The following is a 27,749-nucleotide window of genomic DNA, read 5'->3' as shown; positions in this document are numbered from 1 at the left end:
TTTACAGGATTTTTGTCAAACAGTTTGTAGGCATACATCACACAAAATCTGCACAACATAAATGAGGTTATGGAAATTGTGTGAGAGAGGAGAGAACTTGCAGTTTCACATCCGTCTCTACAACAGTGGCAACCTTACTTTGGTGTCGGCAGGAAGTGGAGGTCGGGAGCTCAGATGGCCACTCCCAGCGTTGAACCGCTCCGGTTACATGATAGTTGTTGGCCGGAACGACAACGAGGAGGAGCATCCTAGCCACGAAATCACATACCGCCGCGAAATCTCGTAGACTGCCACAAAATCACATACCGCCACCAACATCTCACTCAGGAGGGGCATCGATAAAAGGTGAAGAGACAAGGCCAGGCACTGCCGTTGCAGCTGCTACTCTTGTTGAGGCTCGCCCTGCAGGCCCGGTACGTGGAGGCTCTACATCGATGCCTACGATGCGTAGCACAACATGACGAATGAGGGGGAGGTGGTAAGGGAGTAGGAGGAGAGTGACGGAAGTGGCGGCGGCCAAGATGAAGGGGATTGGAGAAGGAGAAGAGCGGGTGGATTGGGAGAGTGAAGCGTGCAAGTGGATTGGGCAGAGAAACTCTAGGGTTTCGACGTGGGCTAGGAGCTTTATATACCACACGGTGTAAGATCGAATGGATGGGATCTATTCCGAGGAGAGATCCGACGGGCAGTAACTCAAATCTCTGCGGAGTCCCGTGGTGGGATCACAGGTTATATCTTTAGATTCAGCTTCTATTACAGTTGTGGTAACAGTTGCGGGGTTTCTCGTTCCTTTTCTTTTCCGGAACAATTTATGCATCCGAGACATGACTCGATGGCTAGTATGAAATATAACATTTTTGTGAGCCGAGAGGAAAGTAAGTTTGATTGTGTAAAGGTCATCGAATCGTACAAGTCGGTGTAATTACCCCTTATATATACCTCTTCACATATCATCGGCACGTTATTTACTAGTACAGTAGTGTGAACAATTCGTAGAGCTCATCTTGGGTACAAGTATCCGTAGTTAAATCATAGTTATATCTGCGTGTGTATAGCAGACAATAAATCCTGTATTTCAAATCATTCTCGATCCAATGGCGGATCAGATGAGGCTTCAGCTCCGCTGCAGGGTTCCCGCGGCGCCGGCCTTCTCCCAGACGGCGTAGTCTTTGCCGTGGGCGGAGTTGACGAACCCGGCAGGGATAACGGTCCCGACGTCGTACCTGGAACCGATCTTCACCACCACCTTGCCGTCGATCTCGGCCACGTAGGCGTCGCCCTCGTGCATGAGGATCTTGAGCTCGCTCGTCGCCGTGATGCCGTGGCGCTTCCTTACCGCCACAAGCGCCGCGATCTCCTCCTTGAATCCCCAGTCAAAGAAATGGTCGTAGAACTGCACGCAAAACAATCGACACAGCCATTATAGTTTCCCTGAAGAATCAGTGGATTGCTTAGTGAGAGACAGTGAGTGAGGCTGCGTGCTTACGATGCATGGCGTGCCAGGGTGTGTGAGGATGTAGGCGTAGCCCTGCATGACTTTGTCGGATGGGAATGGCCACATGGCCTGTGTGGAACCGGTGTCGTGGTTGTCGACGAAGGTGACGGCCTTAGCCGGCCACCACCCCATGACGCCTGGGGCCTTCCCCTGCGGGTCGATCAGCCGCCACAGCTCCCCTTCCACGGCAGCGTTCAGGATCCCCTTGGTCGTAAAATCGAACACCATGCCGGCCGACGCGGCCCCGCCCACGCCGTCCACCCAGTTCACCAAGTTCTGCCGGTGCGCATCCTGGTCGTAGTTCGGCTTCCCGTCCCCGCCGGTCGGCATGGTGTCCCACACCTCGGCCACGGCCAGGTCCGGCGACGTGCCGTCGATGTACACCTTGGCCATCGCCGCGGAGTACCCCCTGGCGAAGTCGAGCCGCCACGCGTCGAAGCCCAGGTCGGTCTTGAGCCAGAGGAGCCACTCCTTGAGCTCGCGCTGGACGCGGTCGTTGAGGTGGTCGATGTCGGGCGCGGCCGCGAAGTCGGCGCCGGTGTCCAGGTTTGCGGTGCCGTCGGAGTAGACCCTGTCGTCGCGGCAGATCATGTGCGGGCCCCAGTCCAGGCGGCTGTCGGAGGTGCCGCCCTCGAAGATGCAGTAGATGCCGCGGCTGTCCTTGTAGTCGGCGCACCGGTGGTTGATGACGATGTCGGCGATCGCATGCACGCCCTTGCCGTGGAGCGCGGCGATCAGGGACTTGAGCTCCGCCGCGTTGCCGTACTTGGACGCGTCGATGTCGTACAGCCGACCAGGCATGTAACCTGCAGTTGAACCAAGTCGATCACTTATTTAACCGTATTGTACTTTTCATTCTTTGATCACTGGTATAATTTCATCGTAAAATGAAGAAAAAATACTGCTCCTAGCTGCCAAAACATCGTATCCAACGAATTGTTTATACTAGTTAGGTAAACGACCAGGGCAAATCATACTGCACGTCGCACTCGAAGTTAGCATGTTTTCCACTCCACGCTTCTATGATTCCTTCCCCATTTTTTCTGTTTGCTTCTGATATTGAGACACGAATTAATTCGGGGGAAGAGAGAGGAACAGGAGGAAACCTTCATTGGAGACTGAGTGCGACGGCGGCGGCAGCCAGACGTGCGTAACTCCGGCGGCGGCGATGTCGTCGACCTTCCCCATCATCATGTTATACCACCCGCCGCTCTGCTTCCACGACTGCCAGTTGAACCCCTGCAGCAAGATTGTCACGGTTAATCAAGCTCTTGAGCTCAGATTCTCATATCCACAGAACCAAAACACATGGATCAAATCGAAATGCGTACCTGAAATAGAACCTGGTGATCACCGGATGCCAACCCGGCAAGCAGCAGCAGAAGCAGGGAGAAGCAACACAGGTTGCCGTTCTTCCCCATCGCGCTTGTGTCGTTCTCACAGTACTAGGTGCTTCTCCGTATGAATGATTGGATTGGATGACTGGCTGATGGTTACAATTGTACTACGATGTTTCGTATTTATAGCCAGTGGATGCCATGGCAGTATTTAACACGAGCTACGTACCGTGGGGTGTTGCTTGGAGGCAATGCATGGATACCGGACTCTGTTATGAAAAAGGAAGAGGGGGCGATTGATGATGGTCAAGTCAATCAGGGATGCACAGACACCATGGAAAGTGGAAACCAAGTTGGGATGGAAACGCATTTCGCTCCTGGGGGCAACCGATTTTCAAGATCTGTCTGCAGTAAATCGTTGAGATGCACAGCCAATCTGAAACTGGTACTGGAGAGTAGAGACTAGCTAGCTTGACAGAGCAATGGAAACGAACAGATCAAGACGATGATTCTGTAGTTCTTCCTTACTGAAGAACGAACGGATGGGAACGAAGCCGTAAGAAACCACTGCACTAGAGAATGATTTGCAGATATCTTGGACAGGTTTGGTGTATGTACCGGACGACGCATCGGAGCTAGCCATGCTGTCAGTGTTGCGTGGCAGCGAGAGCAAATGTGAGAGTGACAGCTCCTGTCCCCGGTACTAGCGCCTGTAGCACTAATCCGCCGCACACGAGTAACAGTTGTTTAAGCTTGCACTGATATTGTCAGCTAACACGAGAGGTTGTTCACATTTGCGTCGTGCTGTCGGAGTATCAGATTTACCACTTCAATCGCTGCAAATTATTCAATCCAGACCGGATGATTCATCCATATGTGTTCTTGAATTCAGACTACGGTCTAGGGTGTGCCTTCCGAGAGATCGGTACCAAGACGGCAAGGCACTGGCCAAGTGGAGCTCGAAATCCACATATCCATGTTGCCGGTACTTGCAGTTGGGCTGATGAGATCGATCAACCTTGGCGACTCAACGAGGCAGTGCCAAAAAGCATGTGTTGTTGTCCCGAGAAAACATTGATGGTGTAGATAGGGAAGTGGAGAAAGCATGAGAAGGGGCATACGCATTTCGGCTCATAGGTGTAGGTGCATCCGTTGATTAAAAGGCATATTTCAAAATGCCAAAATAATTATACAATTCTAGGTGTACATCCAAACATTCTATATCCGCACACGAAATCCGACAAAAAAAAACATTTTGTGTGACTTGTGTAAAAAGGACAAATTCTGGTGCTTGAAAATAGCTTCTCAGGAGATTTTTTTTTGTCTTTCTTACACAGCCCGCAAAAAATGTCTTTTTCCCACAAAATTTTATATGTGAATATTTGGAATTCATTCTTTTTATAAAAGTTGCATTAAGACCTATGAGTCAAACCACCATGTCCGAGGTCGGTATATCTTTGGATTCGATGACCCGGCTATGAAGTACTCCCTCCGCTTTCGAAGAGAACGCGCCCAAGTTTTTGAAACTCAAATTTGACACAAAATTTTTTTTTGCATGGACCATCTATACTTCTATGCAATCAATTTATATATTTTGAATCAATTATGAATATTATTTTCATATTAGAAATGTATGCATTTGTACTTCCTTCCAGTGTAACAAGACATTTTGAACGAAATTATATTGTTTTGCATTTGAAATGTATAGAAGATCTACGTATTTGAACACAACCGTGTTCTCTACACAAGGTGATCACTACATCGTACATCGTACACATTTTTGTCACCATACAACCATGTTCCATGTCCTACAAAAAGGTAAGCACTACATTGTACATCACACACAGTTCGTCATCGAATAATCGTGTGTGTGATATACATCACCTCATTCAGCACTTTCAGGTTTATGTAAGTAAAAGTAGTATAGATTTATGACCATCATGTTGGGTAAAAGTAACAAATAATTAAACGAGAGATAGCTACAAAAAATATTTTTTATAAATTATGTCGCACATGATTGATTTTGCGATTTTCGTATGCAATCATCGTATAACAAAAATGATTCTTGTTTTCAAAACGTGTGCGGTAGGTGGGCCCATCATGTCAGACATAAGAAACATAGCCACTATGTTACATAAATTAGGACCACCATGGTCCTTATCTAGTGTCACGTCACTCCACAAACAACAATTGTGCCACTCTTTAGAACCACTACAACAACATAGTCCCTAGAAAACCACCTAGCCGGCAAGGCGGAAGCAAGCTTCTGGCCGGCGATCTTCCTTGCTTCAATATCGATGAACTCCCTTGAGGCACGTTGGCCGTGGAGTCGCGTCGATCCACAGTGGACACAACATCACGAGACTACGACCTTGCCCTCCCATAGGTTTACGTTGTTATCTTCCGCATATTTGCCGATGAAGGTGAACCATAACAGCGCTCGCGCACTTAGCTGAAGGCCTGAAGCTGTGGCGCCGAATCACATCTCGCCGCACCTCCATTATTTAGCTCCTCTCATGTCTATAGATCCTATAAAATTTATTTCATCATCATGTCAATTGTTTTCTGCATTTGTTCGACCAAATCTTGATGATAGTTTGCGGACACCTCATTGCTCACCTACATATTTAGGCTGTAGTACTAACAAATACAATGCGTACAATCAATTTTTTTTGGCAATTTATCTTCCGCTGTGTTAAAGGCAAAATCTCGCCCCCCCTATGCCGGAATACTGGCTCAGTCCGTCCCTGGGGGGCAGGGGGGAGGGGGGATGCAACTTGCCTCCAATGTTGTACCCCTTTTCTAAGGATTCCATCTTATCAATAAGATGGTTGGCCAACTAGACCTTGGGCATGGTGCGCCTCGCCCATTTAGGGATGGGCTGCACCCCCTCGGTTCACGCGGCCCTGATGCTGATGCATGTAAAATGCATACTTGAATTTTGTCTTTTATCATATTAAATTTCCACATATTTGCAATATATATGATGATAATATCATGTTTTACATTGATTTATGGGGATTTACCAATGATCCTTTTTATTTGGTTTATAACTATACACAAAAGGAAAATCCTGTTTCACGTATTCTTCACTTTTAGAGACCTATACGGAGTCAAATTGACCTGGGATTTTTGGAGCATCATTTTTCATCGGGAGAAACACAATGGATTGAAGCACACCTGGAGAGGCCCGAGGGCCAAACGAGGCCAGGTGGTGCCCTAATTCTTTCGCGAACCGACATATTTTACCCTAAAAATCATTATATATATGACCCCGAAGAGTTCTTGGGAGAGGAGCGACACAGAAAGACAGAAACACCAAAACAAAGGCTACTGCATAGAAGATTGGAGAGGGAAACTCCGCCGGGATCACCGCGGAGGGATCTCATCCACCTCTGGACTACGGGTTTGTGGCAGTAGCTTCATCTATTTCTCTCATGTTCTTCATAGTACTTAGTGCCATATGAGCTGCCTATCATGATTATGGCCATATTTGTAATACATGTGTGGTGGATCCTTGTTCTATGATATTGTTCTATGACATTTGATCTCATTATATTTGTGAGATGTATTGATAGATGCATATTATGTACCCCGTTCTTAAGTTTATGTTCTGATCCAACATCTATGCAAAAGCGTGTGTGGCATGATGTGTGTGTTAGATGGAGTAGCAGAGTTTTAGTGATTGGACAGTGATAATATGTTCATGATCTATTATGGATTTGCCTTTCTTTTGCTAGCTCACTAGGGATAAAGTGAATGCATGTGCTATGTTTATCATGTGACAATAATTATGATATTGTTTGTTCAAGGTAGCATATTTGATATTCAAACTCCATGTCAAAGTACTTATTGTTATGCTCTGTTAATTCTTAATACAAGATTGATGAAGTTTCTTTCTTGTGGAGTATAAGAGATTTGTATTGCATCATCTCTATGTTAGGACGTGATGCACATATTAAATCTGATCTTACATATAATTTTATTTGTACGTTCATATCTCATTGATGAATTGCTTTTTGTCCACCATAACTTTACCTGAGAATAGTCAAGTGAACCCATGAACCCCGGTCCACTTTTTATCATAAGAAACACATTTATATTGCATTGACATTATTTTCTATTTGCTGCGCTATTTTATTCCGAAAATAGAAAAATATTTGTCTTTCTTATTTGCATCCAAAACACCAAAAAATCCACATCTTTACAGTTTTTACTTAGTTGCGTTATCTAGTTTAGTTTACTACTTGTTTTATTACTTGTGTTATTTACTTACGCGAAATCTTGTGCTTGACAACCACACGGTGGAGTTGGGGACACAAGGCATTTACCACTACGCCACATATTATTTTTAATGACAAACAACTTTTGTCACCTAATATACCAAATTCGTCATGTATTACTCTCGGATGACAAAATTTGTTCATCATTAGGTTCGTCATGGAATCTCCGTCATAGATTACTTTTTGGTGACAGATTACATTTGTTTGTCATTGTCAAATCTATGATATCGCGACGGCCAAATTAGTTGAAGCGACAAACTACTGCGATAATGAAAAATTCCGTGGCCATAATTTATTTCAACACAAATAATTTTGGTGGCAAGAAACTATGTCAACAAATCTTATATGCGTGGAAAAAACGAATGGCCACAAACAACTCAATCGTGGTAAAAGAATTTTCTGGTATCGCGACGGCCAAATTAGTTGAAGCGACAAACTACTGCGACAATGAAAAAATCCGTGGCCATAATTTATTTCAACACAAATTATTTTGGTGGCAAGAAACTATGTCAACAAACCTTATATGCGTGGAAAAAACGAATGGCCACAAACAACTCACTCGTGGTAAAAGAATTTTCTGGTATCGCGACGGCCAAATTAGTTGAAGCGACAAACTACTGCGACAATGGAAAATTCCGTGACGATACTTTATTTCAACAGAAATTATTTTGGTGGCGCCAAATAGTAGTCGCAACGGCCTAAATATTAGTAGCTACAAACAAGAGCGACAGTCTAAACTATTCGTTGCGCTACTGTATCACAATGGCCAAAATGTTAGTGGAGAAAAACTATTTAAACAAAACCCTCATTCGTGGTGCCAAGTTATCACAACATGTGAACAAAACAGGTAGTCGTGGCGACTGAGACTTGACGCAACACTACATTTTCCGTTGTAATAACCTATTGCCACGTTAAAAATAAAAATAAAAAGGGAAACAAAAAATATGGGCATTGCATTAAAATATTCCAAACCGTATGTACAATATGTATATTCATACAAATCATAATTCTCATAGCTAATATGGATCAAATAAAACTCAAATATATTGTAGTTCTCCTAATGTAGGTTATGTACAATCGAGTGCATCTAGTTATTTCCATTTCCATTTGCATTTGCATTTGCTTGTCCATCCTGCAATCAAGAATAAAGGAAAGTTAAGTTCATGTCCCTAGCTAGCACATATCTGCTGTTTGTTGAAGTTGTCAGTCAACGCAGCAACAACACATGGTGTAACAGATGCAGCAGGTGCAGCTAGGTGTTACTGTCGGTGAAGACAAACCAGTAGTTGTGAGTCAACGCAGCAACAACACATAGTGAAACATAAGAAGCAAGGTGCAGCTAGGCTATAGTGTGAGTGAAGCAAAAAACAGTATGTACTAGTACCAATTTGCACAAGTTTGTGACTTGCCAATGCTTTATACATTCGAGAATTTGGTAACGTGTTGTGCGCAGCAACTATTTTGTTAGCAGGGCTCTGTAGAGGTGTTTGCTGGTTTGGATTAATATTTTCTTTCAGGTTAGGCTTCTTAGAATTATGTGAAAAATATGTGCATTGTTAGAAATGCAAGTAAACAACTAAATCTTATGAGTTTGCAATCATATGACTATCATCACCTTATTTGTTTGCGCCTTCTCTGTTGCAATCTGCGAAAACGATGTGCATTGTTAGCAATGCAAGTAAGCAACTAAAACTTAGGAGTTTGCAAGCATATGACTATCATCACCTTATTTGTTTGTGTCTTCTCTGTTTCAATCTGTTTGCTGAACTCTTCAAATTGTAATTGATACTGTAATTGAAACTTTGCCATCATGGTTTGCTTGCAGGATTGATTTAAGAAGAGAGAAGAATATACTCTTTCATTCAGTTCCCCAAAAGTTTGATATAAACCCTCGAGTCACCCTTGTGGGGAAAATACTTCGCTGGCGCAACACTCTGCACTTGGAGTCCCAACGTCATCAGATTCATGTAAAATGCATACATGAACTTTGCACTTTATTGCAACATAATACCACATATTTGCATATTATATAATGTTATTCCCATGTTTTATGATTTTTTAGAGGATTTTCTAAACAATCTCCTCTTTTCCAGTTCTAATTCTATTTGGTAGAAAACGCCTCTTTTCGTGTTTTTGACATTAGAGGAGCTACGAGACTCCAAAAAGGGCAAGGTCAGGGGACACGTAGGAAATTTTGAAACGGGAAAAATGAGATGAAGTGGGCCACCAAGAGGTTAATAGGCTGGGAAAGAAAGCCAGTATAGCGCCCTCCCCCTCTAGGGACGCCACCAAGCTCTTTCTCGCCTCGAGCGTCCGTTTCCCTTCAATCTTTCGCGAACCAACTTCTTTTGACCTAAAAACCACTATATATATGACCCCCGAGGGTTTCGTCGAGGCTACGATGGTGAAGATAAAAAACACATAAAAAAAGAGTTAGCAGGTCGCTGCCGGTGGATATCGGAGGGGGGAAACGCTATTGGAATTGCCTCTGGTGGACTCCACCCCCCCTTCCTGTGTGGGCATCATCAGCATCTTAATCACCATCTACAGAAGCACCATCTTCATCTATCCCTTGTAATCTCTTTGCAAACATTATGTGTGAGGCAATATATTGTTTTCCCATGATCTGTTGTATCCCTATGTTATGTTTGAGTAGTGATCTGTTCATGGGAATTCTGAGATAGTTTGTGATGGTTGCATATAAGCATTTGTTATCTTCTATGATGATTCTTTGTACTGATATATGAGTGCACACATATGTTAAGGGATGCATAAGGTTGTCACCATCGCATGTTGATAGGATGAGGGACAGATGGAGCCTGATAGAAACCATGTCCCAATTCTTAGATGCATGTTGTATTAATTCATTGTTAATCAAATGGGGGTATAACTATGGGGACCTTTAAACTTACAACGATGATTGGACTTTATGTCTTATTAATTCTCTTGTTTTCCCTTAATTGGTCTTGGGATCAATCACTAGGGGTGTATTTGCTCATATCCATGGCTACACCTATCTATGGCTCCTCTCTAGAAGAAACAATAAAAGAAGACTATCGTTGTGCTTCACTAATTATGACAACCACACAAATGAAGTAGAAATTTGCTAGAACACGTACTCCCTTGAGTTACCCCATTTCACTCCACTCCACTTCATCTCATTTTACTTTATTGCACTTTACTTTTCATGCATTTGTTTTACTCATTGCATTTTATTTTCAGCACTTCTAGTTCTTAGTAGAAACCACTTCACACACACACACACACACCCCTTATAGTTCCTAGCTTTGCATAAAGGGCCATATAAGTGGGTTATAGGTCTTTAGAGAATAGTTAGTTTACCTTCACCTTCTCGTGGGTTCGACACTCAAATACTTATCAAATTGTACTGTGGTGACCCCCTGCACTTGGGGGTTATCAGGCCCCTCCCGGGGTGGTGGTCCCACTGGTGGCCCCTTCGAAACCTTCTAGAAACCTTTCGGTCAAACACCAAAAATATCCCAAACTTTTTCGAACCCCGGAAAGTGACTTCCCTTATATGAATCTTATTCTATGGACTATTCCAAGCCTCCCCTTATGTCCTAGATCAAATCCTAGACTCTGAAATTTTTTGGTGTCCAACTTGCATTCTCGTATCAACCCGAAGCGACATTGAAACTTAAGTGTGTCACCCTACGGTTCGCGAATCATGCAGACGTATGATCGAGACACCTCTCCGATCAATAACCAACAACAAGACCTGGTGATCTCGTGATCGAATGAACCATATACATTTGTGAACAATTCCCTTTGTCTTGTGGTACTTTAACTATCTAAGATTCGATCTTCAGTATCAACTATACCTAGTTCAATCTCGTTACCGATAAGTACTCTTTAATCATTCTGTAATATGATAACCCTTGTGACCTAGTCACATGCTTTCGATCTAATTGGATGCTATCTCACCGAGAGGTCCCAGATTATATCTCTTCATAATTTGGATGGACAAATCCCATTCTTGAATCATGAGCCTCAACTATCAGCTTCAGAATATCCAATACCACTTTTATAATCACCCAGTTATGGTGTGAAGTTTGATGTGATCAAAGTGTCCCTCAGGTGTTAGTGATTAAAACAATCTCATGGTCTAAGGATAAGGTTACTATGAATTTGAAGGCTACATCAAAATAACTTAATGACTTGATCTTATTGCTATGCTTACTATGGGTGTATGTCCATCATATCATTCTCCTAATGACATGATCCTATTATTAACAACATCTAATGTTCATGACCAGGAAACCTTGATCATCGGTTAATCAACAAGCTAGTTAAACGAGAGGCTTTCTAGGGACTTTGGTTTGTTTTCAAAACACATATGTACTAATGTTTCCAGTTAATACAATTATAACATGAGATATAACATTTATCATAAACCCAAATATGTAATACTAACCACTTTATTATTGCCTCTCTGGCACATCTCCAATAGTCTCCCACTTGCGCTAGATTCAATAATCTAGATTATGTTCTGATGAACCTAACACCCATGGCTTTCTGGTGTTGTTCATTTTTTCATCTTGGGAGAGGTTTAGTCAATGGATCCGCCACATTCAGATATGTGTGTACTTTGAAAATATTTACATCCCCTTCTTGGACATACTCACGAATAGAACTAAAGTGGTGCTGAATATGCTTCATATTCTTGTGAAACCTTGGCTCCTTGGCATTGGTTATAGCACCAATGTTGTCATAGTATATGGCCAATAGGTCCAATGCGATAGGAACCACACAAAGCTCAGTAATGAAATCCTTCATCCAAACTACTTCATGTGCAGCTTCTGAAGCAGCTATGTATTCTGATTCAATTGAAGATTTCACCACAACACTCTACTTGGAACTCCTCCTGCTCACTACTGCACAATTTAATATATATATATATATGTATCCAGATTGTGACTTGGAGTCATCTAGATCAATGTCAAAGCTAGCATCGGCGTAACAATTTATGACAAGCTCCATGTCACCTCCATAAGAGAGAAATATTTCCTTAGTCCTTCTCAAGTACTTTAGGATATTCGTGACCGCTATCAAGTGTTCCATTCCAGGATCACTTTGATATTTTCTCGTCAAACTAACATCATGTGCTATATCTGGTCTCGTACACAACATGACATACATGATAGATCCTATGGCCGATGCATAGGGGATGTTGTTCATCCTTTCTCTTTCTTCCGCCGTAGCTGGACCTTGAGTTTTACTCAAAGTATTACCTCAAAACATGGCCGAGAGCCATTCCTTTGTTTCGTCAATCCTAAACTTCTTCAGAACTTTGTCAAGGAATGTACTCTATGAAATCCCTATTAAGCGTCTTGATCTATCTCTATAAATCTTGATGCCTAATATATACACTTCTTCGCCAAGATCTTACATTGAAAAACTTTTTTCAAATATCCTTTGATGTTCTCAAGAAGTTCTATATCATTTCCAATCAAAAATATGTCATCCACAATATTAGAAATGCTAAAGAGATCCCACTCACTTTCTTGAAAATACAAGCTTCTCCATAAGTTTGTACAAAACCAATTTTATTGATCACCTCATCAAAACATTAGTTCCAACTCTGGTATACTTCCTTCAGCCCATAAATGGAGCGCTGAAGTTTTCATACCTTGTCAGCATCCTTAGGATCGACAAAACCCTTTGGTTGTACCATATACGACTCTTCCTCAATGTTGACATTAAGGAACGTTACGTTGTTTTGACATCCATCTATGAAATCTCATAATCGAAAAATGCAGCAATTGCTAACAAAATCCTCACAAACTTACTTCTCTACAGCTGAGGAAGTCTCGTCGTAGTCAACTCCTTGAATCAGTCGGAACAATTTCATGACAATTTGAGCTTTATAAACGGTCACATTTCCATCAAAAACTGTTTTCTTCTTTAAGATCCATTAGTTCTCAACAGCCTTGCAGCCATTAGGTATGCCCACCAAATTCCATACTTGATTTTCGTACATGGATTTTGGATTTCATGTCCTCTTGTTATTTGTTGGAATCCGGGCTCATCAAGTCTTCATCATATGTCGTGGGATCGTCAATGTTATCCACCAACATGACATTCATGATAGGGTTGTACCAATCAGGAGTAGTACGAGTCCTTGTCGACCTCCGAGGATCAGTAGCAACTTTTTTTGAAGTTTCATGATCATTTCATTAGCTTTCTATCTTGTTGGTGCAGGCGGTACTGGAATATCTTCCGGCGTTGCACTACTCGCAAATTCGAGAGAAGGTTCAATAACCTCGTCGAGTTCTACCTTCTTCCCACTCACTTCTTTGTAGAGAAACTCCTTCTCCAGAAAGAATCCGTTCTTAGCAACGAAGATCTTGGCTTCGGTTCTATGGTAGAAGGTGTACCCAATAGTTTCATTAAGGTATACTATGAAGACACATTTATCCGCTTTGGGTTCGAGCTTATCAAGTTGTTACTTTTTCATATAAACCTCGCATCCCCAAACTTTAAGAAATGACAACTTAGGTTTCTTTTCAAACCATAATTCATACGGTGTCATTTCAATGGATTTAGATGGTTCCCTAATAAATGAATGCGACAGTCTCTAATGCATAACCCCAAAACAGTCTCTAATGCATAACCCAAAAACGTTCATGCCAAATCTGTAAGTGACATCATAGATCTAACCATATCCAATAGAGTACGATTACGATGTGGTGTTCCAGGCGGCGACAATTGTGAAAGAATTCCACATTTCTTTAAATGCAAGCTAAAATCGTAACTCATATATTCACCTCCATGATCAGAACACGGAAATTTAATCTTCTTGTTACGTTGATTTTCTACTTCACTTTAAAAATTCTTTAAACTTCTTGAAAATTTTGGATTTATGTTTTATTAAGTAAATATACCCATATATATATATACTCAAATCATCCGTGAAATTCAGAAAGTAACGACATCCACCATGCATTGCTACACTCATTGGACCCCCTACATTGGCATATATTATTTGCAATAAGTCAATAGATCGCTCCATTATGTCAGAGAATTGAGTCTTAGTCATTTTCCCATAAGGCATAGTTCACATCTTTTAAATGATTCAAAGTCAAGTGATTCAAGAAGTCCATTAGAATGAAACTTCTTCATGCGTTTCACGCCAATGAGACAAAGACGATAGTGCCACGAATATGTAGAAATGTCATCATTTATTTTTCTTCATTTAGAATCTATGTTATGAACATGTGTATCACTACTATTGAGATCCAATAATAATAAACCATTCATCTTAGGTGTATGACCATAAAAGATATTAGTCATATAAATAAAACAACCATTATTTTCAGGCTTGAATGAATAACCGTCTTGCAATAAACAAGATCCAAAAATAATGTTCAGGCTCAATGGAGGCACCAAATATCAATTATTTAGATTTAAAATTAATCCAGAGGTTTGCCGGAGAGGCGGCGTGCTGATGACGATCACATCAACTTTGGATCAATTTGCAACATGCATTGTCACCTCCTATCTCATCAGTCTTCGTTTATTCTGTGGTTCTTGTTTCAAGTTAAAAATATAATCAAACTGAACGAATAGAAAATTCGAAGACGCTAATATGATTACTATTAACGTACACGTAAATAACATATCAAATATACTTTTTTCTTGATGTTGGCAGCCTTCAGATCTGCCAACTATTTAGGGCAGTTACGTTTCTAGTGTACATCGCCTTTGGAGTAAAACCATTCAGTATCATTCTTAGGATCAGCCTTGGGCTTCTTTGCAGGCGCATCAACTTTCTTGCCGCCCTTGTTCTTAGACGTGTCCTTCTTCTTGAAACTAGTGGTATTGTTTACCATTAATACTTGGTGCTCTTTCTTAATTTTTATTTGAGCAGTTTTGAGCAAGGAGAAGAGCTCATGCAGCATCTTACTCATGCATTGCATGTTGTAGTTCATCACGAAGTTATTGTAACTTGGTGGTAGTGATTGGAGAACGCGACTAATCTCCAATTCATTAGAAATCATTATTCCCAAATCGTGGAGTTTGTTCGTGTTCCCAGACATCTGGAGCACATGCTCACTAAATGAGCTATTCTCTTCCATCTTGCAGGTAAAGAACTTCTCATAAGCCTCATAGCTTTTACCGGCTGCATGAGGCTCAAATATCACTTTGAGATTCTTAATGATTTCAAAAGGGTCATGGTTCTCAAAGAGATTTTGAAGTTCTAATTCTAAACCATACAAAATAGCTTACTAAACTACATTTTAGTACTCTTTCCGAGAGCGATAAACATTCTTAATATCCTCGGAAGATTCCTCAAGGGGTTCACCCAGTGGTGCATTGAGCATATAGGTCTTCTGGCCAACGTTGAGGACAATCCTTAGATTGTGTAACCAGTCTGTGAAGTTGCTTGTTTTTCAGCTTTTCTTTGTTTAAGAATGCATTAAAGTTTATTGCATATGGCGCCATGATCTACAACATATTTATAAATACATAGACTAATTGCATGATAAATTGAGATTAAATTTTAATTCTAAATTACCAGGTGAACTCCCACTCAAAAAAACATCCCACTCGATGCCTTAGTGATTACACAAACCAAATCCACTACACCAAGTCCGATCTTCACGAGTGAAGATGTAGTTTAAAAGGCAAACAAAAAAGTGTTCATCATATCATTCATATGATCCATGCTTTATTTTTCGGCTTTCCTTGTTCCGAAGCCATGTCTGTACATGCTAGGACCAAAACGTTAAACCCATGTATTATGCATGTGCAAATCTGGTTTGCACCCGTTGTATGCGCACATAGAATCTACCACGCCCGATCATCATGTGATGCTTCGAAATGACAAGCCTTTGCAAAGCTATATACTTAAGGAAGAACACATTAATTCTTGATATTAAGTGAGAGGGCCCATGGTGACATAGGCATCCCCAATGGGCCTGCCGAAGATGGTGCCCGGGGTTTACTGGAGGCCCACGACTCGAAGAATAAGAAGATTCGGAAGCCCAAGTTATTATTAAGGAAAGATAGAGTTGTATTAGGAGATACTACTTGTAATCTTGCGGGACGGGTTGGAAACCCTCCCGGACTCTGTAACCTGTGTATTGAGAATCCCTCGACTCCACGAAGGGGGAGTCGAGGGACAAAGATAGGATCGATCCATTGTTTCACGCAACCCTATTTTTCATAATCGTCGAGTACTTTTCGGCTGAAACCTTCGAGATCTACTTGCCCTCTACTTTCAACTAAACCCTAGTCTACAATACGTAGGCATTGATAAGTTAATCGCTTGTTAATTGGCGCCGTCTGTGGGAATTAGAGGTGTCAAAGATCTGATCTGACTTCGTCAACTGCAAGCAACGCGATGGACAGAGTAAACAGATCGAAACTGGTCTAGTTGATTTTGTCATACCAATGGTCGTTAAAGGTACAATAAATCTGCAAAACTTAATTTTCCTTAGCAAAATCTTGACACGCCTTTGCACATCTACTAAAATATATGATAACACCAGCACTTCCGTTAACCACGTGTTATTGAATAAAATGGAGCGAGATTTAACTATACTTCTCCTATTTGCATAGGATCTTTGAACACTCTTTATTAGCACACAAAATAGAACCAAAATGAAACTAAGAAACTAAGACTAACATAAAAACTTTTATTTAACATGGTTTGCCTCCCATGAAAGGCTTATAGCTAAGGTCAATTAGCTTGACCCAGATGGTGATCATTTAATTTTTGAAAGTGGAGCACCCACCCAAAAGTAATTAGCATTCAAAATATTGGCCCGAACTTCATTACTTTGAGACTTCTTCTTTGTAGGAAAGTGAACTAGAAATGGTTCTCTAGAGGGTAATCCTATTCTCACATTCCCTTCATGCAAGTTAGCCAAGGCTTTAATTGTTTCTAAAAATGACCTACCAAGAATTGTCGGCGCTATAGGATCTTAAGGCATATCAACAATGACAAGATCACTGAGTGTTGGCCATCCTTTAATGTCTACAACAATATTTTCTTTGATTCCCACAACTTGTTTATAAGTAGATCAGCTAGATGGAGTTTAAGTTCAACAACCTCAAATGGCCCAAGATTTAGTTTATCAAATATTTTTTTAGGGATTGTTGAAAAATTTCACCAAGATCACAAAATGAAGCTATCTCATTAACTACTATATGAATTTGAATAGTTGTCTCAAATATATCATCAAGAGTAATTGGACGTTTCTCAGCTAGTTTTCTATAATCTTTCTCTTCCTCACAAACATTTATGATTACTTCATCTATAATTTGTCGGTATATAGTCTCATTACCTTCTTCAATACCGGGAGTCTTCAAGGTGATTATCTTTATAAGGTCTTCCACGGAGTAATCCAGAGATGGAGCATTGCAACAGTCCATCTCTTCAGGGGATTCATCTTTGTTTTGATGCTGATCATCTATAGGTCTTCAATCAGATTTGACTCGGGCTTTCCTACAAATATTGCAAGTATGAGAATTTGAATCTTAGCTATATTGCCCAATTGTAACTCCATGGTATTCATTCTCTCCTGTAGAGCATGCACATCATTTCTAATAGCAACGTCTTGATTAAACAATTTACGAATAATTGCATCATAGTTCTCCCTGATTTTGATAAGAATATTGTTTTGCTCAGTTTGATCTTGCATAAATGATTTTAAAGAATTTTCAAGTTGGATATTATCATGGTTTGCACCATTGCTATTATTAAACTCGTTGCTTGGAGTACCTGCAGGATTAGAATATTGTTTTTGAATCTTCTATCTATAACTTTGACTTTTCCATGCAGGATTTAAGGATTATGAGCAATGAAATCTACCTGTTCAACAATAGTAATGGTGATGGCATATACTTGGGTATCTTCCTTACCCTGGATAATATTTAATAGCTCATCTACCTTTGTAGTAAGATCTTCATTCTTGTCCTCGGTGATTGAGTTCACCTTTGGTGCGGATGATCTTTCTACATGCCATTGAGCATGTAGTAAGCTATTTGGCTACACTTCCAGTCTAACATGAATGTGCCATAGACTAAGACATAGTGTTAAGATCATTATAAAATAGGTGGAGAAGTAACCATTGCTCCATTCCATGGTCAGGATTGCTCATTATGGATTCATTCATCCACTCACATGCAAGGGATAGTGGCTCACGATCTTCTGGCCTAAAGCTTGTAATGTTAGATCGAAGTTGCATAGTCTTAGCTGGAGCGAAAAACTTAGTCATGAAAATATTAGGTGCATTCATCCCATGAAGCAATAGTGGCTTTAGAAAAAGCTACCAACCAATCATTTTCCTTTCCTCTAAGCGATAAGGGAAATAAACGCAGCTTGATCGCATTGGGGCGAACATCTTTTATGTGCATCATATCGCATATCTCAGTAAATGTATCTCAGATAACCTAAATATTCAAGGAACGATCCTCCAAATTGGTTCTTTTGCACTAAACTTAAGAAGTTAGGCTTTATTTCATAGTTCTTTGTAGTGACAACGAGCTGAGGGATAGGTGCACAAATAAAATCATCATTAGGGGTAGCATAATCCCCAAGCTTCTTTGTGTCGTAGTGCCTTTTTAATGGTACTTTGGTATAATATGAATGATAAAAATAAGTAAATATGTTTTGGGTTTTCAACATATAAGAAAAAGTGAACTAATAACAATAAATAAACTAAAAAAATAAAACTAACTAACAAGATCTCTAGTAACATTATCAGGATAGCAAAATTGCTTCCCCGACCATAGCGACAGAAAAAAGGTTGATACATTCGATTCGGATTACAGATGTAGTATAGTAGCTTTTCCCCTAAAAGATCTAGGTTTATCGAACCTTGGGAAGCACTTGCTTTTGGTTAAAGATCGTCTACAAGACTTGGTAATTCATTTTATTCTACGTTTACCAGACCCTTTCGAGTTTATTTTGTATCTTGGGTTGTGTCGATGGATGGATATAGGCCAGGATTGAAGTTTCACCTGCAACTATGCATACATATGGGATAAAGATAAAGTTAAGCACATTAATGTGTAAATGATCTAACATAGATATGATTGTGGGCAACATATTCGTAAATACTATACCCCCTCTAAGCCACATGCATAGCATATAGTCTCTTTATCCAACCGTTATACCATGAAGCACCAGGCTATAAACAATTATTAAATAAAATACATACCAAAGCAGTAAGATAGATGATGTTGTTGTTACTCCTAAGTGGATCACCAAAAAATATTGTACCCGCTTGTTATCATTGGATTTTTCGTGTAGACGCCGTTTACCACATATATCACCTCGATCCTTGATCAATCCTTAGGGTCTTGGGTACCTAAAAGGTCCTTGGATTGTGGTAAGAGACAATACTAAAAAAATCTCCAATGAGGACTATTTACTCATAATAATAAGATCAATGATACAAAACATTGTAGACTTACTTAGATCAACACCAAATATCCTTACAAGGTCGCCAATCACGAGAAGATCCGAATTACAAGCTATGGCTATGGCTATGAGATGGATATAATGGTGGAGTTTATGAACAATGGTGGCGGTGAAGCGGTGGATCTTCCTCGGGTATGTTTCTGATGCAATCTCAGAATGGCCACCCTATGTGCGGCAGCTGAAGTCTCGAAATATATAGGTGCTTTCACGAAAGTTGATCCATTTGACCAAGAAAAAGCGGTGACATGTGGTATGGACAGGCGGTACGGACGATCCTCGCCCGTACCAACGCTCATTAAAACCTCTGGACGCGTCTGTTCGACCCCATTTGACTTGTGAGTATTGGAAACTCATGATTCTTCCCTTTTTGCTCTAGACTTTGCCATACAAATGTGATTTCCTGTATCATAAAATTTAAAACGGGGATTTGCATCTTTCCAATAATTAGTCATTCGTATCAAGGCTAGAGAGATATTTCATCAATTGCCTGACTTAATATGTGATTTAAACGCGAATAAAGATGGTTGTTTTCATACCCATCTCGCATCGCATCCTAATATCAAGATGATGCAACACATCTTTCCAATACGCCTCAAGTAAGCAGATTGTTAGCATGCTTGACACAATTAAGTAGTAAAATATATTTTTTCCTTAAGTGGCAACATTATGTTTAAAGTTCTCATATGCATGCTTCGAAAAACATGAGACCACTCTTGTTGTCTGAATAGGTTTAGTGCGTCATCGTCCCAACATCCCTAAGTTTTAAACGAAAGGTAAAACCATGGGCACCACAGATTTTCTATAAATATACTAGACTCAACACAAGTTCTACTTCATCTAGTACACATGTTCCCCCAGTTTGATCAGAACACATACTGAAATTTCATCTCACAACTCATTTCATACCAAAAGATCTACCATGAAAGATAATACATATATGACCATAATCATGTAAGGTAGCTCCCATGGTTCTGAACAAGATATAAAATAGATAAAAATTGATCAAGCAAGCGCCACGAACATGTAATCTAGGGGTGGAGTACTCATTTTCTCATCATGACAACCATGGCGAAGATCTTGGAGAGGTAGGAGGTGCAGCCCGGGGGGCTCTAGCCATGTTTCCACCTCCAATCTGCATTGTTGACGGACTTTTATGTCTTAGTTTTGTTTTATTGTGGAATTTTCTCTCTTATGAAGTCGCATAATCCATGACTTACACATTTAAAGGTAAAGATAGAGGTGTGGGCATCAAAGTCAGGTCAAACGGATAGCTAAAGGGATAGAACTCTTCCTTGACACGGTTGCGCTTGTGGGTCGAGGAGAGGAGGTGAGCTAAGCCCATGTGGCTCTAGGTCTCCTCCTTGCTCACCAAGTTTTTGCTCTTCCAAAATGATGGCTTGGGAAAAATTCCTTGGGTGTTTGAGTTCAAAAGGTTCATGAAAGTAAAAAATACGAAAAATAGGGGTTTTCTATTTTCCATATGTAGATAAAAAATCAATGGGATTTCAAGTGAAATCCCTAAAATCCTTGAAAACTAATGGTAGTAACTCCTGCTATGTCTAATATATGTTATATATTAACATAGTAAACTACAAAATCCATGGATACGATTTCCAATGTTTCAACATCCTAGCATAAGGTTTAATATGTTTGGTAGGCTACCCATACAAACATGATGCATCTTCTTTTCTGGAAGCTCATCTCGAAATAACACCTAGTTTAAGAGATTGCTTGGTCTGCAGCAATTTCGGGATGAGTGATCTCCCGAGAAATCCCCTGTAGTACTCACGAGGGACGAAAAAATGTGCTTGAAAGACATGTGTTAGTCGGTGTGGCTAGTTCAGAGATCCAATGAAGTTATGGGATTAACTACCATGAGGCCTAGGATTGATTGGAGGTGTTCTAGGACATAACCCAATTTTGAACCTAGTGCCTTTGGCCAAGACAACCACGGAGCTCAACATGAGTCTTCATGTGTGGTTTCTGTCAACCCTAGATTTTTTTCTTCTATATGCCAAAAACACCCTGGTTGAATAAAAGCCCCCGTGTGACTCGTATAAAGGTTGATTATTGAAGATAACTACGTTTGAACCCCGCCGACCACCACATTTGATGCAAGTCATTCTATCTCCCACTCATAGCGCAAGCGCATTGTGGCGGTAGGCAAATTGGACAGTGCGGAATGTGTTGTGATTTAAGACGCATATCGGAACATGCATCCGATTTATATTTCCTTTTTGTGTAAACATAGCTTTCCATAGTAGTTAAGAAACTAACGATACTACACGTGCAAAGCGAGTTCAACTAATATAAATTAAGCATACGAGTAACTACATTGACATTTACGAATACGATTTATTGAGTTGGATGTACATTCTTAGTGTGAAAGAATGTACGGTGGAAAAGGACTAAAAAATGTTAAGGGGAGAACACGAATTTTATAATTTTTATATTGATCATCTACAAAATTTCATCATGTGCAGTTTGAAAATAAGTATATGCAACTTTTTCTCTCAATAAAAAAGTTGCTCCTGAACAAAAAGATTTTTCATGAATGTTAAAAACAACATTAGGAGGAATCAATATAATTATTTGGAATCAAGTAATAATATTGGTATTTCTCAAAAAAAATTTGATAAAATTCATTCTAATCTTTGTCGAATCAATATAATTATTAGGAAATCACTATTGATTAAAGTATTCTAATCTTTTTTCCACTACATTGGATGGAGAATTGTAAGATTTGAATAAATCGATTTCTGATGGATAAGATCAAAGGTATCACACACATATGTGTGCCACAGAGGATTAACGTATCAGCTATTATCACGCTGCAATTTTTCTCACTAAATGGTACCATTTATTCTGGAGCAAACATATAAGAATGAGTACCGAACAGACCGTTTTCATACACAATCACATTACAAATTTAGAGTATCCAGTTATTTTCGTGAATAATTAGAGTATTCATTTAATTATGCATGATTACATAATCGATTTCCAGCTATTGCTCCGGTCATCAAACTTGAGGATGTGTACTGCAACGGTAACATATATACTAGCAGTATATCTTTAAATAAGGAATCTAGCTACCAGGGCATGTGCATTAATGCATGCACACACAAAATATAGCAAGAAACGGTTCACGGTTTTTTTGCAAAATAAAGATCAAACCAAATGCTTTCCCTCCTATCTACATACAAAACGACGTTACGACGCGGCGATTTTACTTGCTTCCATATCTAGCTAAAGTGCTTTCTGTCGCTGGCAGCGTTCCCTCTATTAAACTCCGGCCTCCAATCCTCCATAGACATCGATCAAACTATCACGCAGAGGGAAACAACTGATCCTCTCTCGACCTCCCTCCCCAAACAATGGAGTCAACCGGTTCGTGCACCCTCTCCACCGCGCCCGCCGTCGACACCTCGCTGGCCATCAGTGACGACGGCAACATGCTCCCTCAGCAGAACAGCCCAGCGTCATCGCGCGCGCCGCCATCGGCTCCCCCCGAGTTCAAGTGCAAGCACTGCCCCCGCACGTTCGCGAGCGCGCGAGCGCTGGGCGGGCACCAGAAGGCGCACAGGAACCTGCACCAGGTCATCCAGAACCCGATCCAGAAGGAGCACCGTCGTCTCGCTCCGGCTGGGCCTCATCCGCAGGTGCGCGTCTCGTCTTCTTTGTCGCACGTCCCCGCCCCGGGAAGAAGCGCTTACTTCAACTTCCACATGCAGCTGTTCAACTCGTATCGCACGCGCATGCACAACTTCCCTAGCTCCGCCCGCTCAGGCGTCGTGCCTTTCTTCGCCGGAACCGGCGGCCTTGCTCGGGCTCAACCGTCATCAGCGGCGACTGGAGGTGGAGGTCATTTTGGAGGCGGTAGTCATGTTGGAAGCTCGCGACAAGTGAATCAGAAGGAGACTTCCCAGTACTTCTCTTGGCTCCTCTCAAGCGCCACTCCTTCGTTCATATGGCAAACGCAAACGGGCGGTGGCACCAGCGGTCAGCCTTCGTTTGTCGTCCCAGCACCGGTGGCACGAGGCAATGGTGGGACTGGAGATAGGGTTCATATTGAACGCCAGCAGGACATGCCTGAAGTGAATCTGCAGGAGGAGACTACCGATGGGAATGCGATTGACCTAACCCTAAGGCTCTAGGATGTAGGATCAGTTCTTGGATTGGTTTTGTCACCTCCAGATTTAAATTTGTTTCGCTAAGTTTGAATTGTCTGCCAGCTTCATTTTCTTAAACTCTGGGCTAGCTTCAACATATTTTTATTGTGATTCATAGTTGAGCAACCGTGCCGAATGCATGATTGAGATTCATTCTAGATCTACCCAGTGAGATGTTTTTCGAAATATAATTCAAGGAGCTGGTTATATAGATGGCTGTGAACATGTCCTATTTTCCGAGATTATTATTCTAACTCTGATTTTAAACGTTGTTAATTTCACCACTGTGTGTAGATGGATCCTTCATCTCTTTTAAAGTGGATACTAATATATATGATGCAAATAGCAGTCAATATATGGACTTACTGGGTCCATGTTTGTCTTATCTATCGGAGCTGTACAACGAGATACAGTATTTGCGGTCCAATTTTATCATCTTTCCTATAGAAATCATGTTTCTTAGATTTTTGTATTGAGTTCTGCGACATAACACCTGCTATAGATATTCTCGTCATGAGTTCCGATGTAAAAAATCAATGTTGGCTACTAGATCTAATACCTACCATTAAGTTCTACGGAACCAGCCTCTGCATAACCAGGATGCACACAGCCGTTTTGTTGTCTCAAGTGTCCAAAGTTGCATAAAATAAAAAGGCGAAATACATATCGGAACGATGAATCATATAACGCCTAAGAACTAGGTGGAGCCTCTATCTGTAGACTATGCTGCCACCCATGTAGGGAAAAAGTATCCCTCGTCGTATCCTCCAACCGTGTACAGACCTCCGTAAACAGGTCTCTGTTCCCCTCCCGCTGAAGAGGTAACCACGAACGGAGAATACCTGTGCATCTGTAGATAACCTGCAACAAAGAGCAATTTTTGTCATTAAAGATCTTGTCATTTCTACATAGCCAGAGCGCCCAGATAACTGCTAGCGTCCCCATCCTAAGAAGCATTTTAAACCTTGAGTTGATACCATGAAGCCAATTGCCAAAGACATTAGCGACACTAGTCGGGGGATACAAGGTAGACGCTACTTGGATGACTGACCATATAGATCTCGCAAACTGGCACTGGAAGAATAAATGATTGATGGTTTCGTCATGATGACAAAAGACACATCGTGTACTTCCGTGCCAATTCCGCTTAACAAGATTGTCTTTGGTGAGAATAACCCCTCGACGAAGATACCATCCAAAATTTTTAATTTTTAATGGTATCTTCATCTTCCAATTTTTTTTATTATTATCAACTGGTAAATCAGAGAGCAGCATCGCATTGTATAAAGATTTTACAGAAAAGGAACCATCTACGTGGAGGTTCCATCGAAATTCATCTGGCTCTGGTGATAATTGAATATCTCCAAGCCGCAGAATTAGATTATTCCATGCCACGAGCCTTTGTCCTAGTAAAACCCGTCTGAACGTCACATTCGGGGGTGAGGTAGCCATTACAGTTGCAATGGTATCACCTTGGCGACGCGCAATTCTATACAAAGCGGGATACTGTTCACATAGGGGTGCATTGTCGAGCCAAGCATCTTCCCAGAACCGTATCTGTGCACCATTCTTAATGGAGAAAGTCCCATGCCGAAAAAAGACATTTTTTGTCGCTATAAGACCAGCCCAGAAGTGTGAATCCCCAGGTTTTCAAAACACTTGAGATAATGTCTTCGAGCCGATGTACTTTCTCCGAAGTATAGTTTGCCAAATCCCATCCTCAGTAAGTAGCTTAAAAAGCCATTTACCCAGTAGCGCTGAGTTCTTGACCTCCAGGTCATGAACTCCAAGCCCTCCTTGATCTTTGGGACTACAAACTATACTCCATTTAACCAGTCGATATTTCTTTTTCTCGTTGTCACCTTGCCAAACGAATCTGGATCAATAATAATCGAGTTTATGCAGAATTTCTTTGGGTAAGATGAAGAATGATAACATATACAGTACCATATTTGTTAGTACTGAATTAATGAGGGAACTATGTAAGTGGTTCTTGAGATAATATGGTCTAGTGTATGTGGTCGCGATATCCACTTTTTTCTCCTAGAATATTCAGCTTCATCTCCTAGATTCCTGGTATAATCGATCTTCTCCTTACAACAAACGCCCATCGAACTCCTCGTAAGAGACAACAAACAAAAGTTCAGCATCTAAGTGGTTCTTCACATACCAACAGCTTCCAATCACATCACGTGCAACGGTAAGATTTTTTTTCGAAATAGGGGAAATATCGCCCCATCTTCTGCATCCAAAGGATGCACACGGCTTTTTTTATTAGATTATTCACGAAACCTTATAAGAAAAAATATAAAAGATCAAACTCGAAGCAACCTTACTATACCTACAGTAGGATGAAGAGGGTGACAATACACCAACTCAAATCATCCAAAACTAAATGCCTTCTCAGACCGCCCAATAGCAGGTGAGAAACACATCCAGTCAAGCAGACTCTCAGCGCACGCCAACGCACACGCCACAGGAGTTGCTCCCGCCGTCTTCCTCGACTCCATCTTCATGAGAGATCAACACATTAACCTTGCAAGACCTGTCGTCGATGCCACCATGACGCCAGACGGCTCCACCCTCCTGCACGTATACATAATCCCGCATCTATCGTCGATACCCTGCAGCCCCATGCCACTGAGACTTAGCGCCAACAATGTGGTAGATGAACACCACTCCACCAAAGTCCGCCAACATCCACCAGCTGCTCCAAAAATGATGCCCCAAGAGGTAGAACGACGCAGGACGCGCCGCCATCGTCCGATCCGAGAGACCCGGACCTAGGGTTTCCCCCGGAGCAGCACGAGTGAGAAACCGCAGACTACGTCGACGATGCCTTCAAGAAGGTTGCGGCGCGACACGTCGCCATCGTCCGCCAACCGAGGTCGGAACACGGTTTTCACCGGCAGCCGCGCATCCCCAACTCACCGAGTGTAGTGCCAAGACGGGCAAAGATGACGCCTTCGACAAGGTAACGATGTCGACCGACGCCTCCATCATCCGCCAAGACCGAGGTCGAGGCTCAGTTTTCACCGGCCGCCATGACACCCCGGACTAGATCACCATCGCCGGAAACATGTGTGAGATCCCATGATCCCCCACACATGACTACCAGCCTGGCCGACCACCTCCGACGAAGAAGAAGGCCGCCTCCTCCATCGAACCCGAGGTTGCTGCCCCGGGCGTCCTCGAACCGCGGGAGAAACCCAAGGTCACCACCCCGCACCGGCGAGAAGCGGAGGGGATGGCGCAAACCGTCCTACCACCAGCCACCACCGGTGTGCCACCGACTGGAGGTAGGGGAGTCCGCAGCACTCTGGCCACCGCCGCCCCTTCTTCCTCCGACCGCCGCCACCGTCGAGGGGATGACCCAGCCGCCGTCCCATCCGCGTCAAGAGGGAAAGCCCCCGCCGCCGCCACGCCCCGAGGTCTTTGCCCCGGCAGCGCTGCCGCCGGCGGCGGCGGCGAGAGGAGGAAGGTTGTGGTTGGGGCGGCTAGGGTTGGGAGGGGTACAGTAAGATAAGCCTTGAGTACCCATTGACGCCTTAGGCAGTGGCGGACCGTGGCATAAAATGAAGGCAGGGCCAGTTGCTTGTAAAGTCGAAAAAAATACATGCAATTCTTGCAAAAAAAATGTAACCAAATTAACATTGAGCAACCAGCTAAAAAATGGAGATTTGAGGGGAAAATGTAACTACAAGATGAAAATTTGAGTTGCAGATTATTTTTTAGGCTGGTTTTGACACGGACGAGAAGAAATAGAGAGCACCCAGCTAGGAACTGGAGATTTGAGGGGAAAATGTAACTACAAGATGAAATTTGAGCTCCATGTTTGAGCTGGCTTTGACACAGACAAGAAAAATAGAGAAAATCCAGCTAGGAGAAGGAAATTTGAGAGAATAAGCAAGATCTAGAAGAGGGGATTTGGGGAAACGGGAGAACTGCAGTGAGAGAGATGAGAACAGCGTGTAATGGGGCGATACATAGACGAAGAAGAGTCAATCAGTC

General features: G+C 41.8%; 1 protein-coding gene across 1 annotated transcript; it reads right to left on the bottom strand.

Annotated features, from left to right (window-relative positions):
• Nucleotides 1-913: 913 nt before the first annotated feature.
• Nucleotides 914-3,060, bottom strand: LOC127312879 (alpha-amylase type A isozyme). Its single transcript, XM_051343427.2, has 4 exons — nt 2,827-3,060; nt 2,602-2,734; nt 1,487-2,301; nt 914-1,393 (listed from the first exon to the last, which is right to left on the bottom strand). The coding sequence occupies exons 1-4, from the start codon at nt 2,914-2,916 to the stop codon at nt 1,115-1,117; spliced, it is 1,317 nt and encodes a 438-aa protein (XP_051199387.1). The 5' UTR covers nt 2,917-3,060; the 3' UTR covers nt 914-1,114.
• Nucleotides 3,061-27,749: the final 24,689 nt, after the last annotated feature.

The sequence above is a fragment of the Lolium perenne genome, chromosome 7, assembly GCF_019359855.2.
Source record: "Lolium perenne isolate Kyuss_39 chromosome 7, Kyuss_2.0, whole genome shotgun sequence".
Lineage (NCBI taxonomy): Eukaryota > Viridiplantae > Streptophyta > Magnoliopsida > Poales > Poaceae > Lolium > Lolium perenne.
Note: the sequence above shows the minus strand (reverse complement) of the source record. Positions and strands in the feature narration are given on the sequence as shown.

Coding starts and splice junctions, on each gene's coding strand:
- LOC127312879 (XM_051343427.2), bottom strand. CDS start 2,916: ATGGGGAAGAACGGCAACCTGTGTTGCTTCTCCCTGCTTCTGCTGCTG. Junction 2,735..2,826: donor ATCACCAGGTTCTATTTCAG/GTACGCATTTCG, acceptor ATCTTGCTGCAG/GGGTTCAACTGGCAGTCGTG. Junction 1,394..1,486: donor ACCCTGGCACGCCATGCATC/GTAAGCACGCAG, acceptor TTTTGCGTGCAG/TTCTACGACCATTTCTTTGA.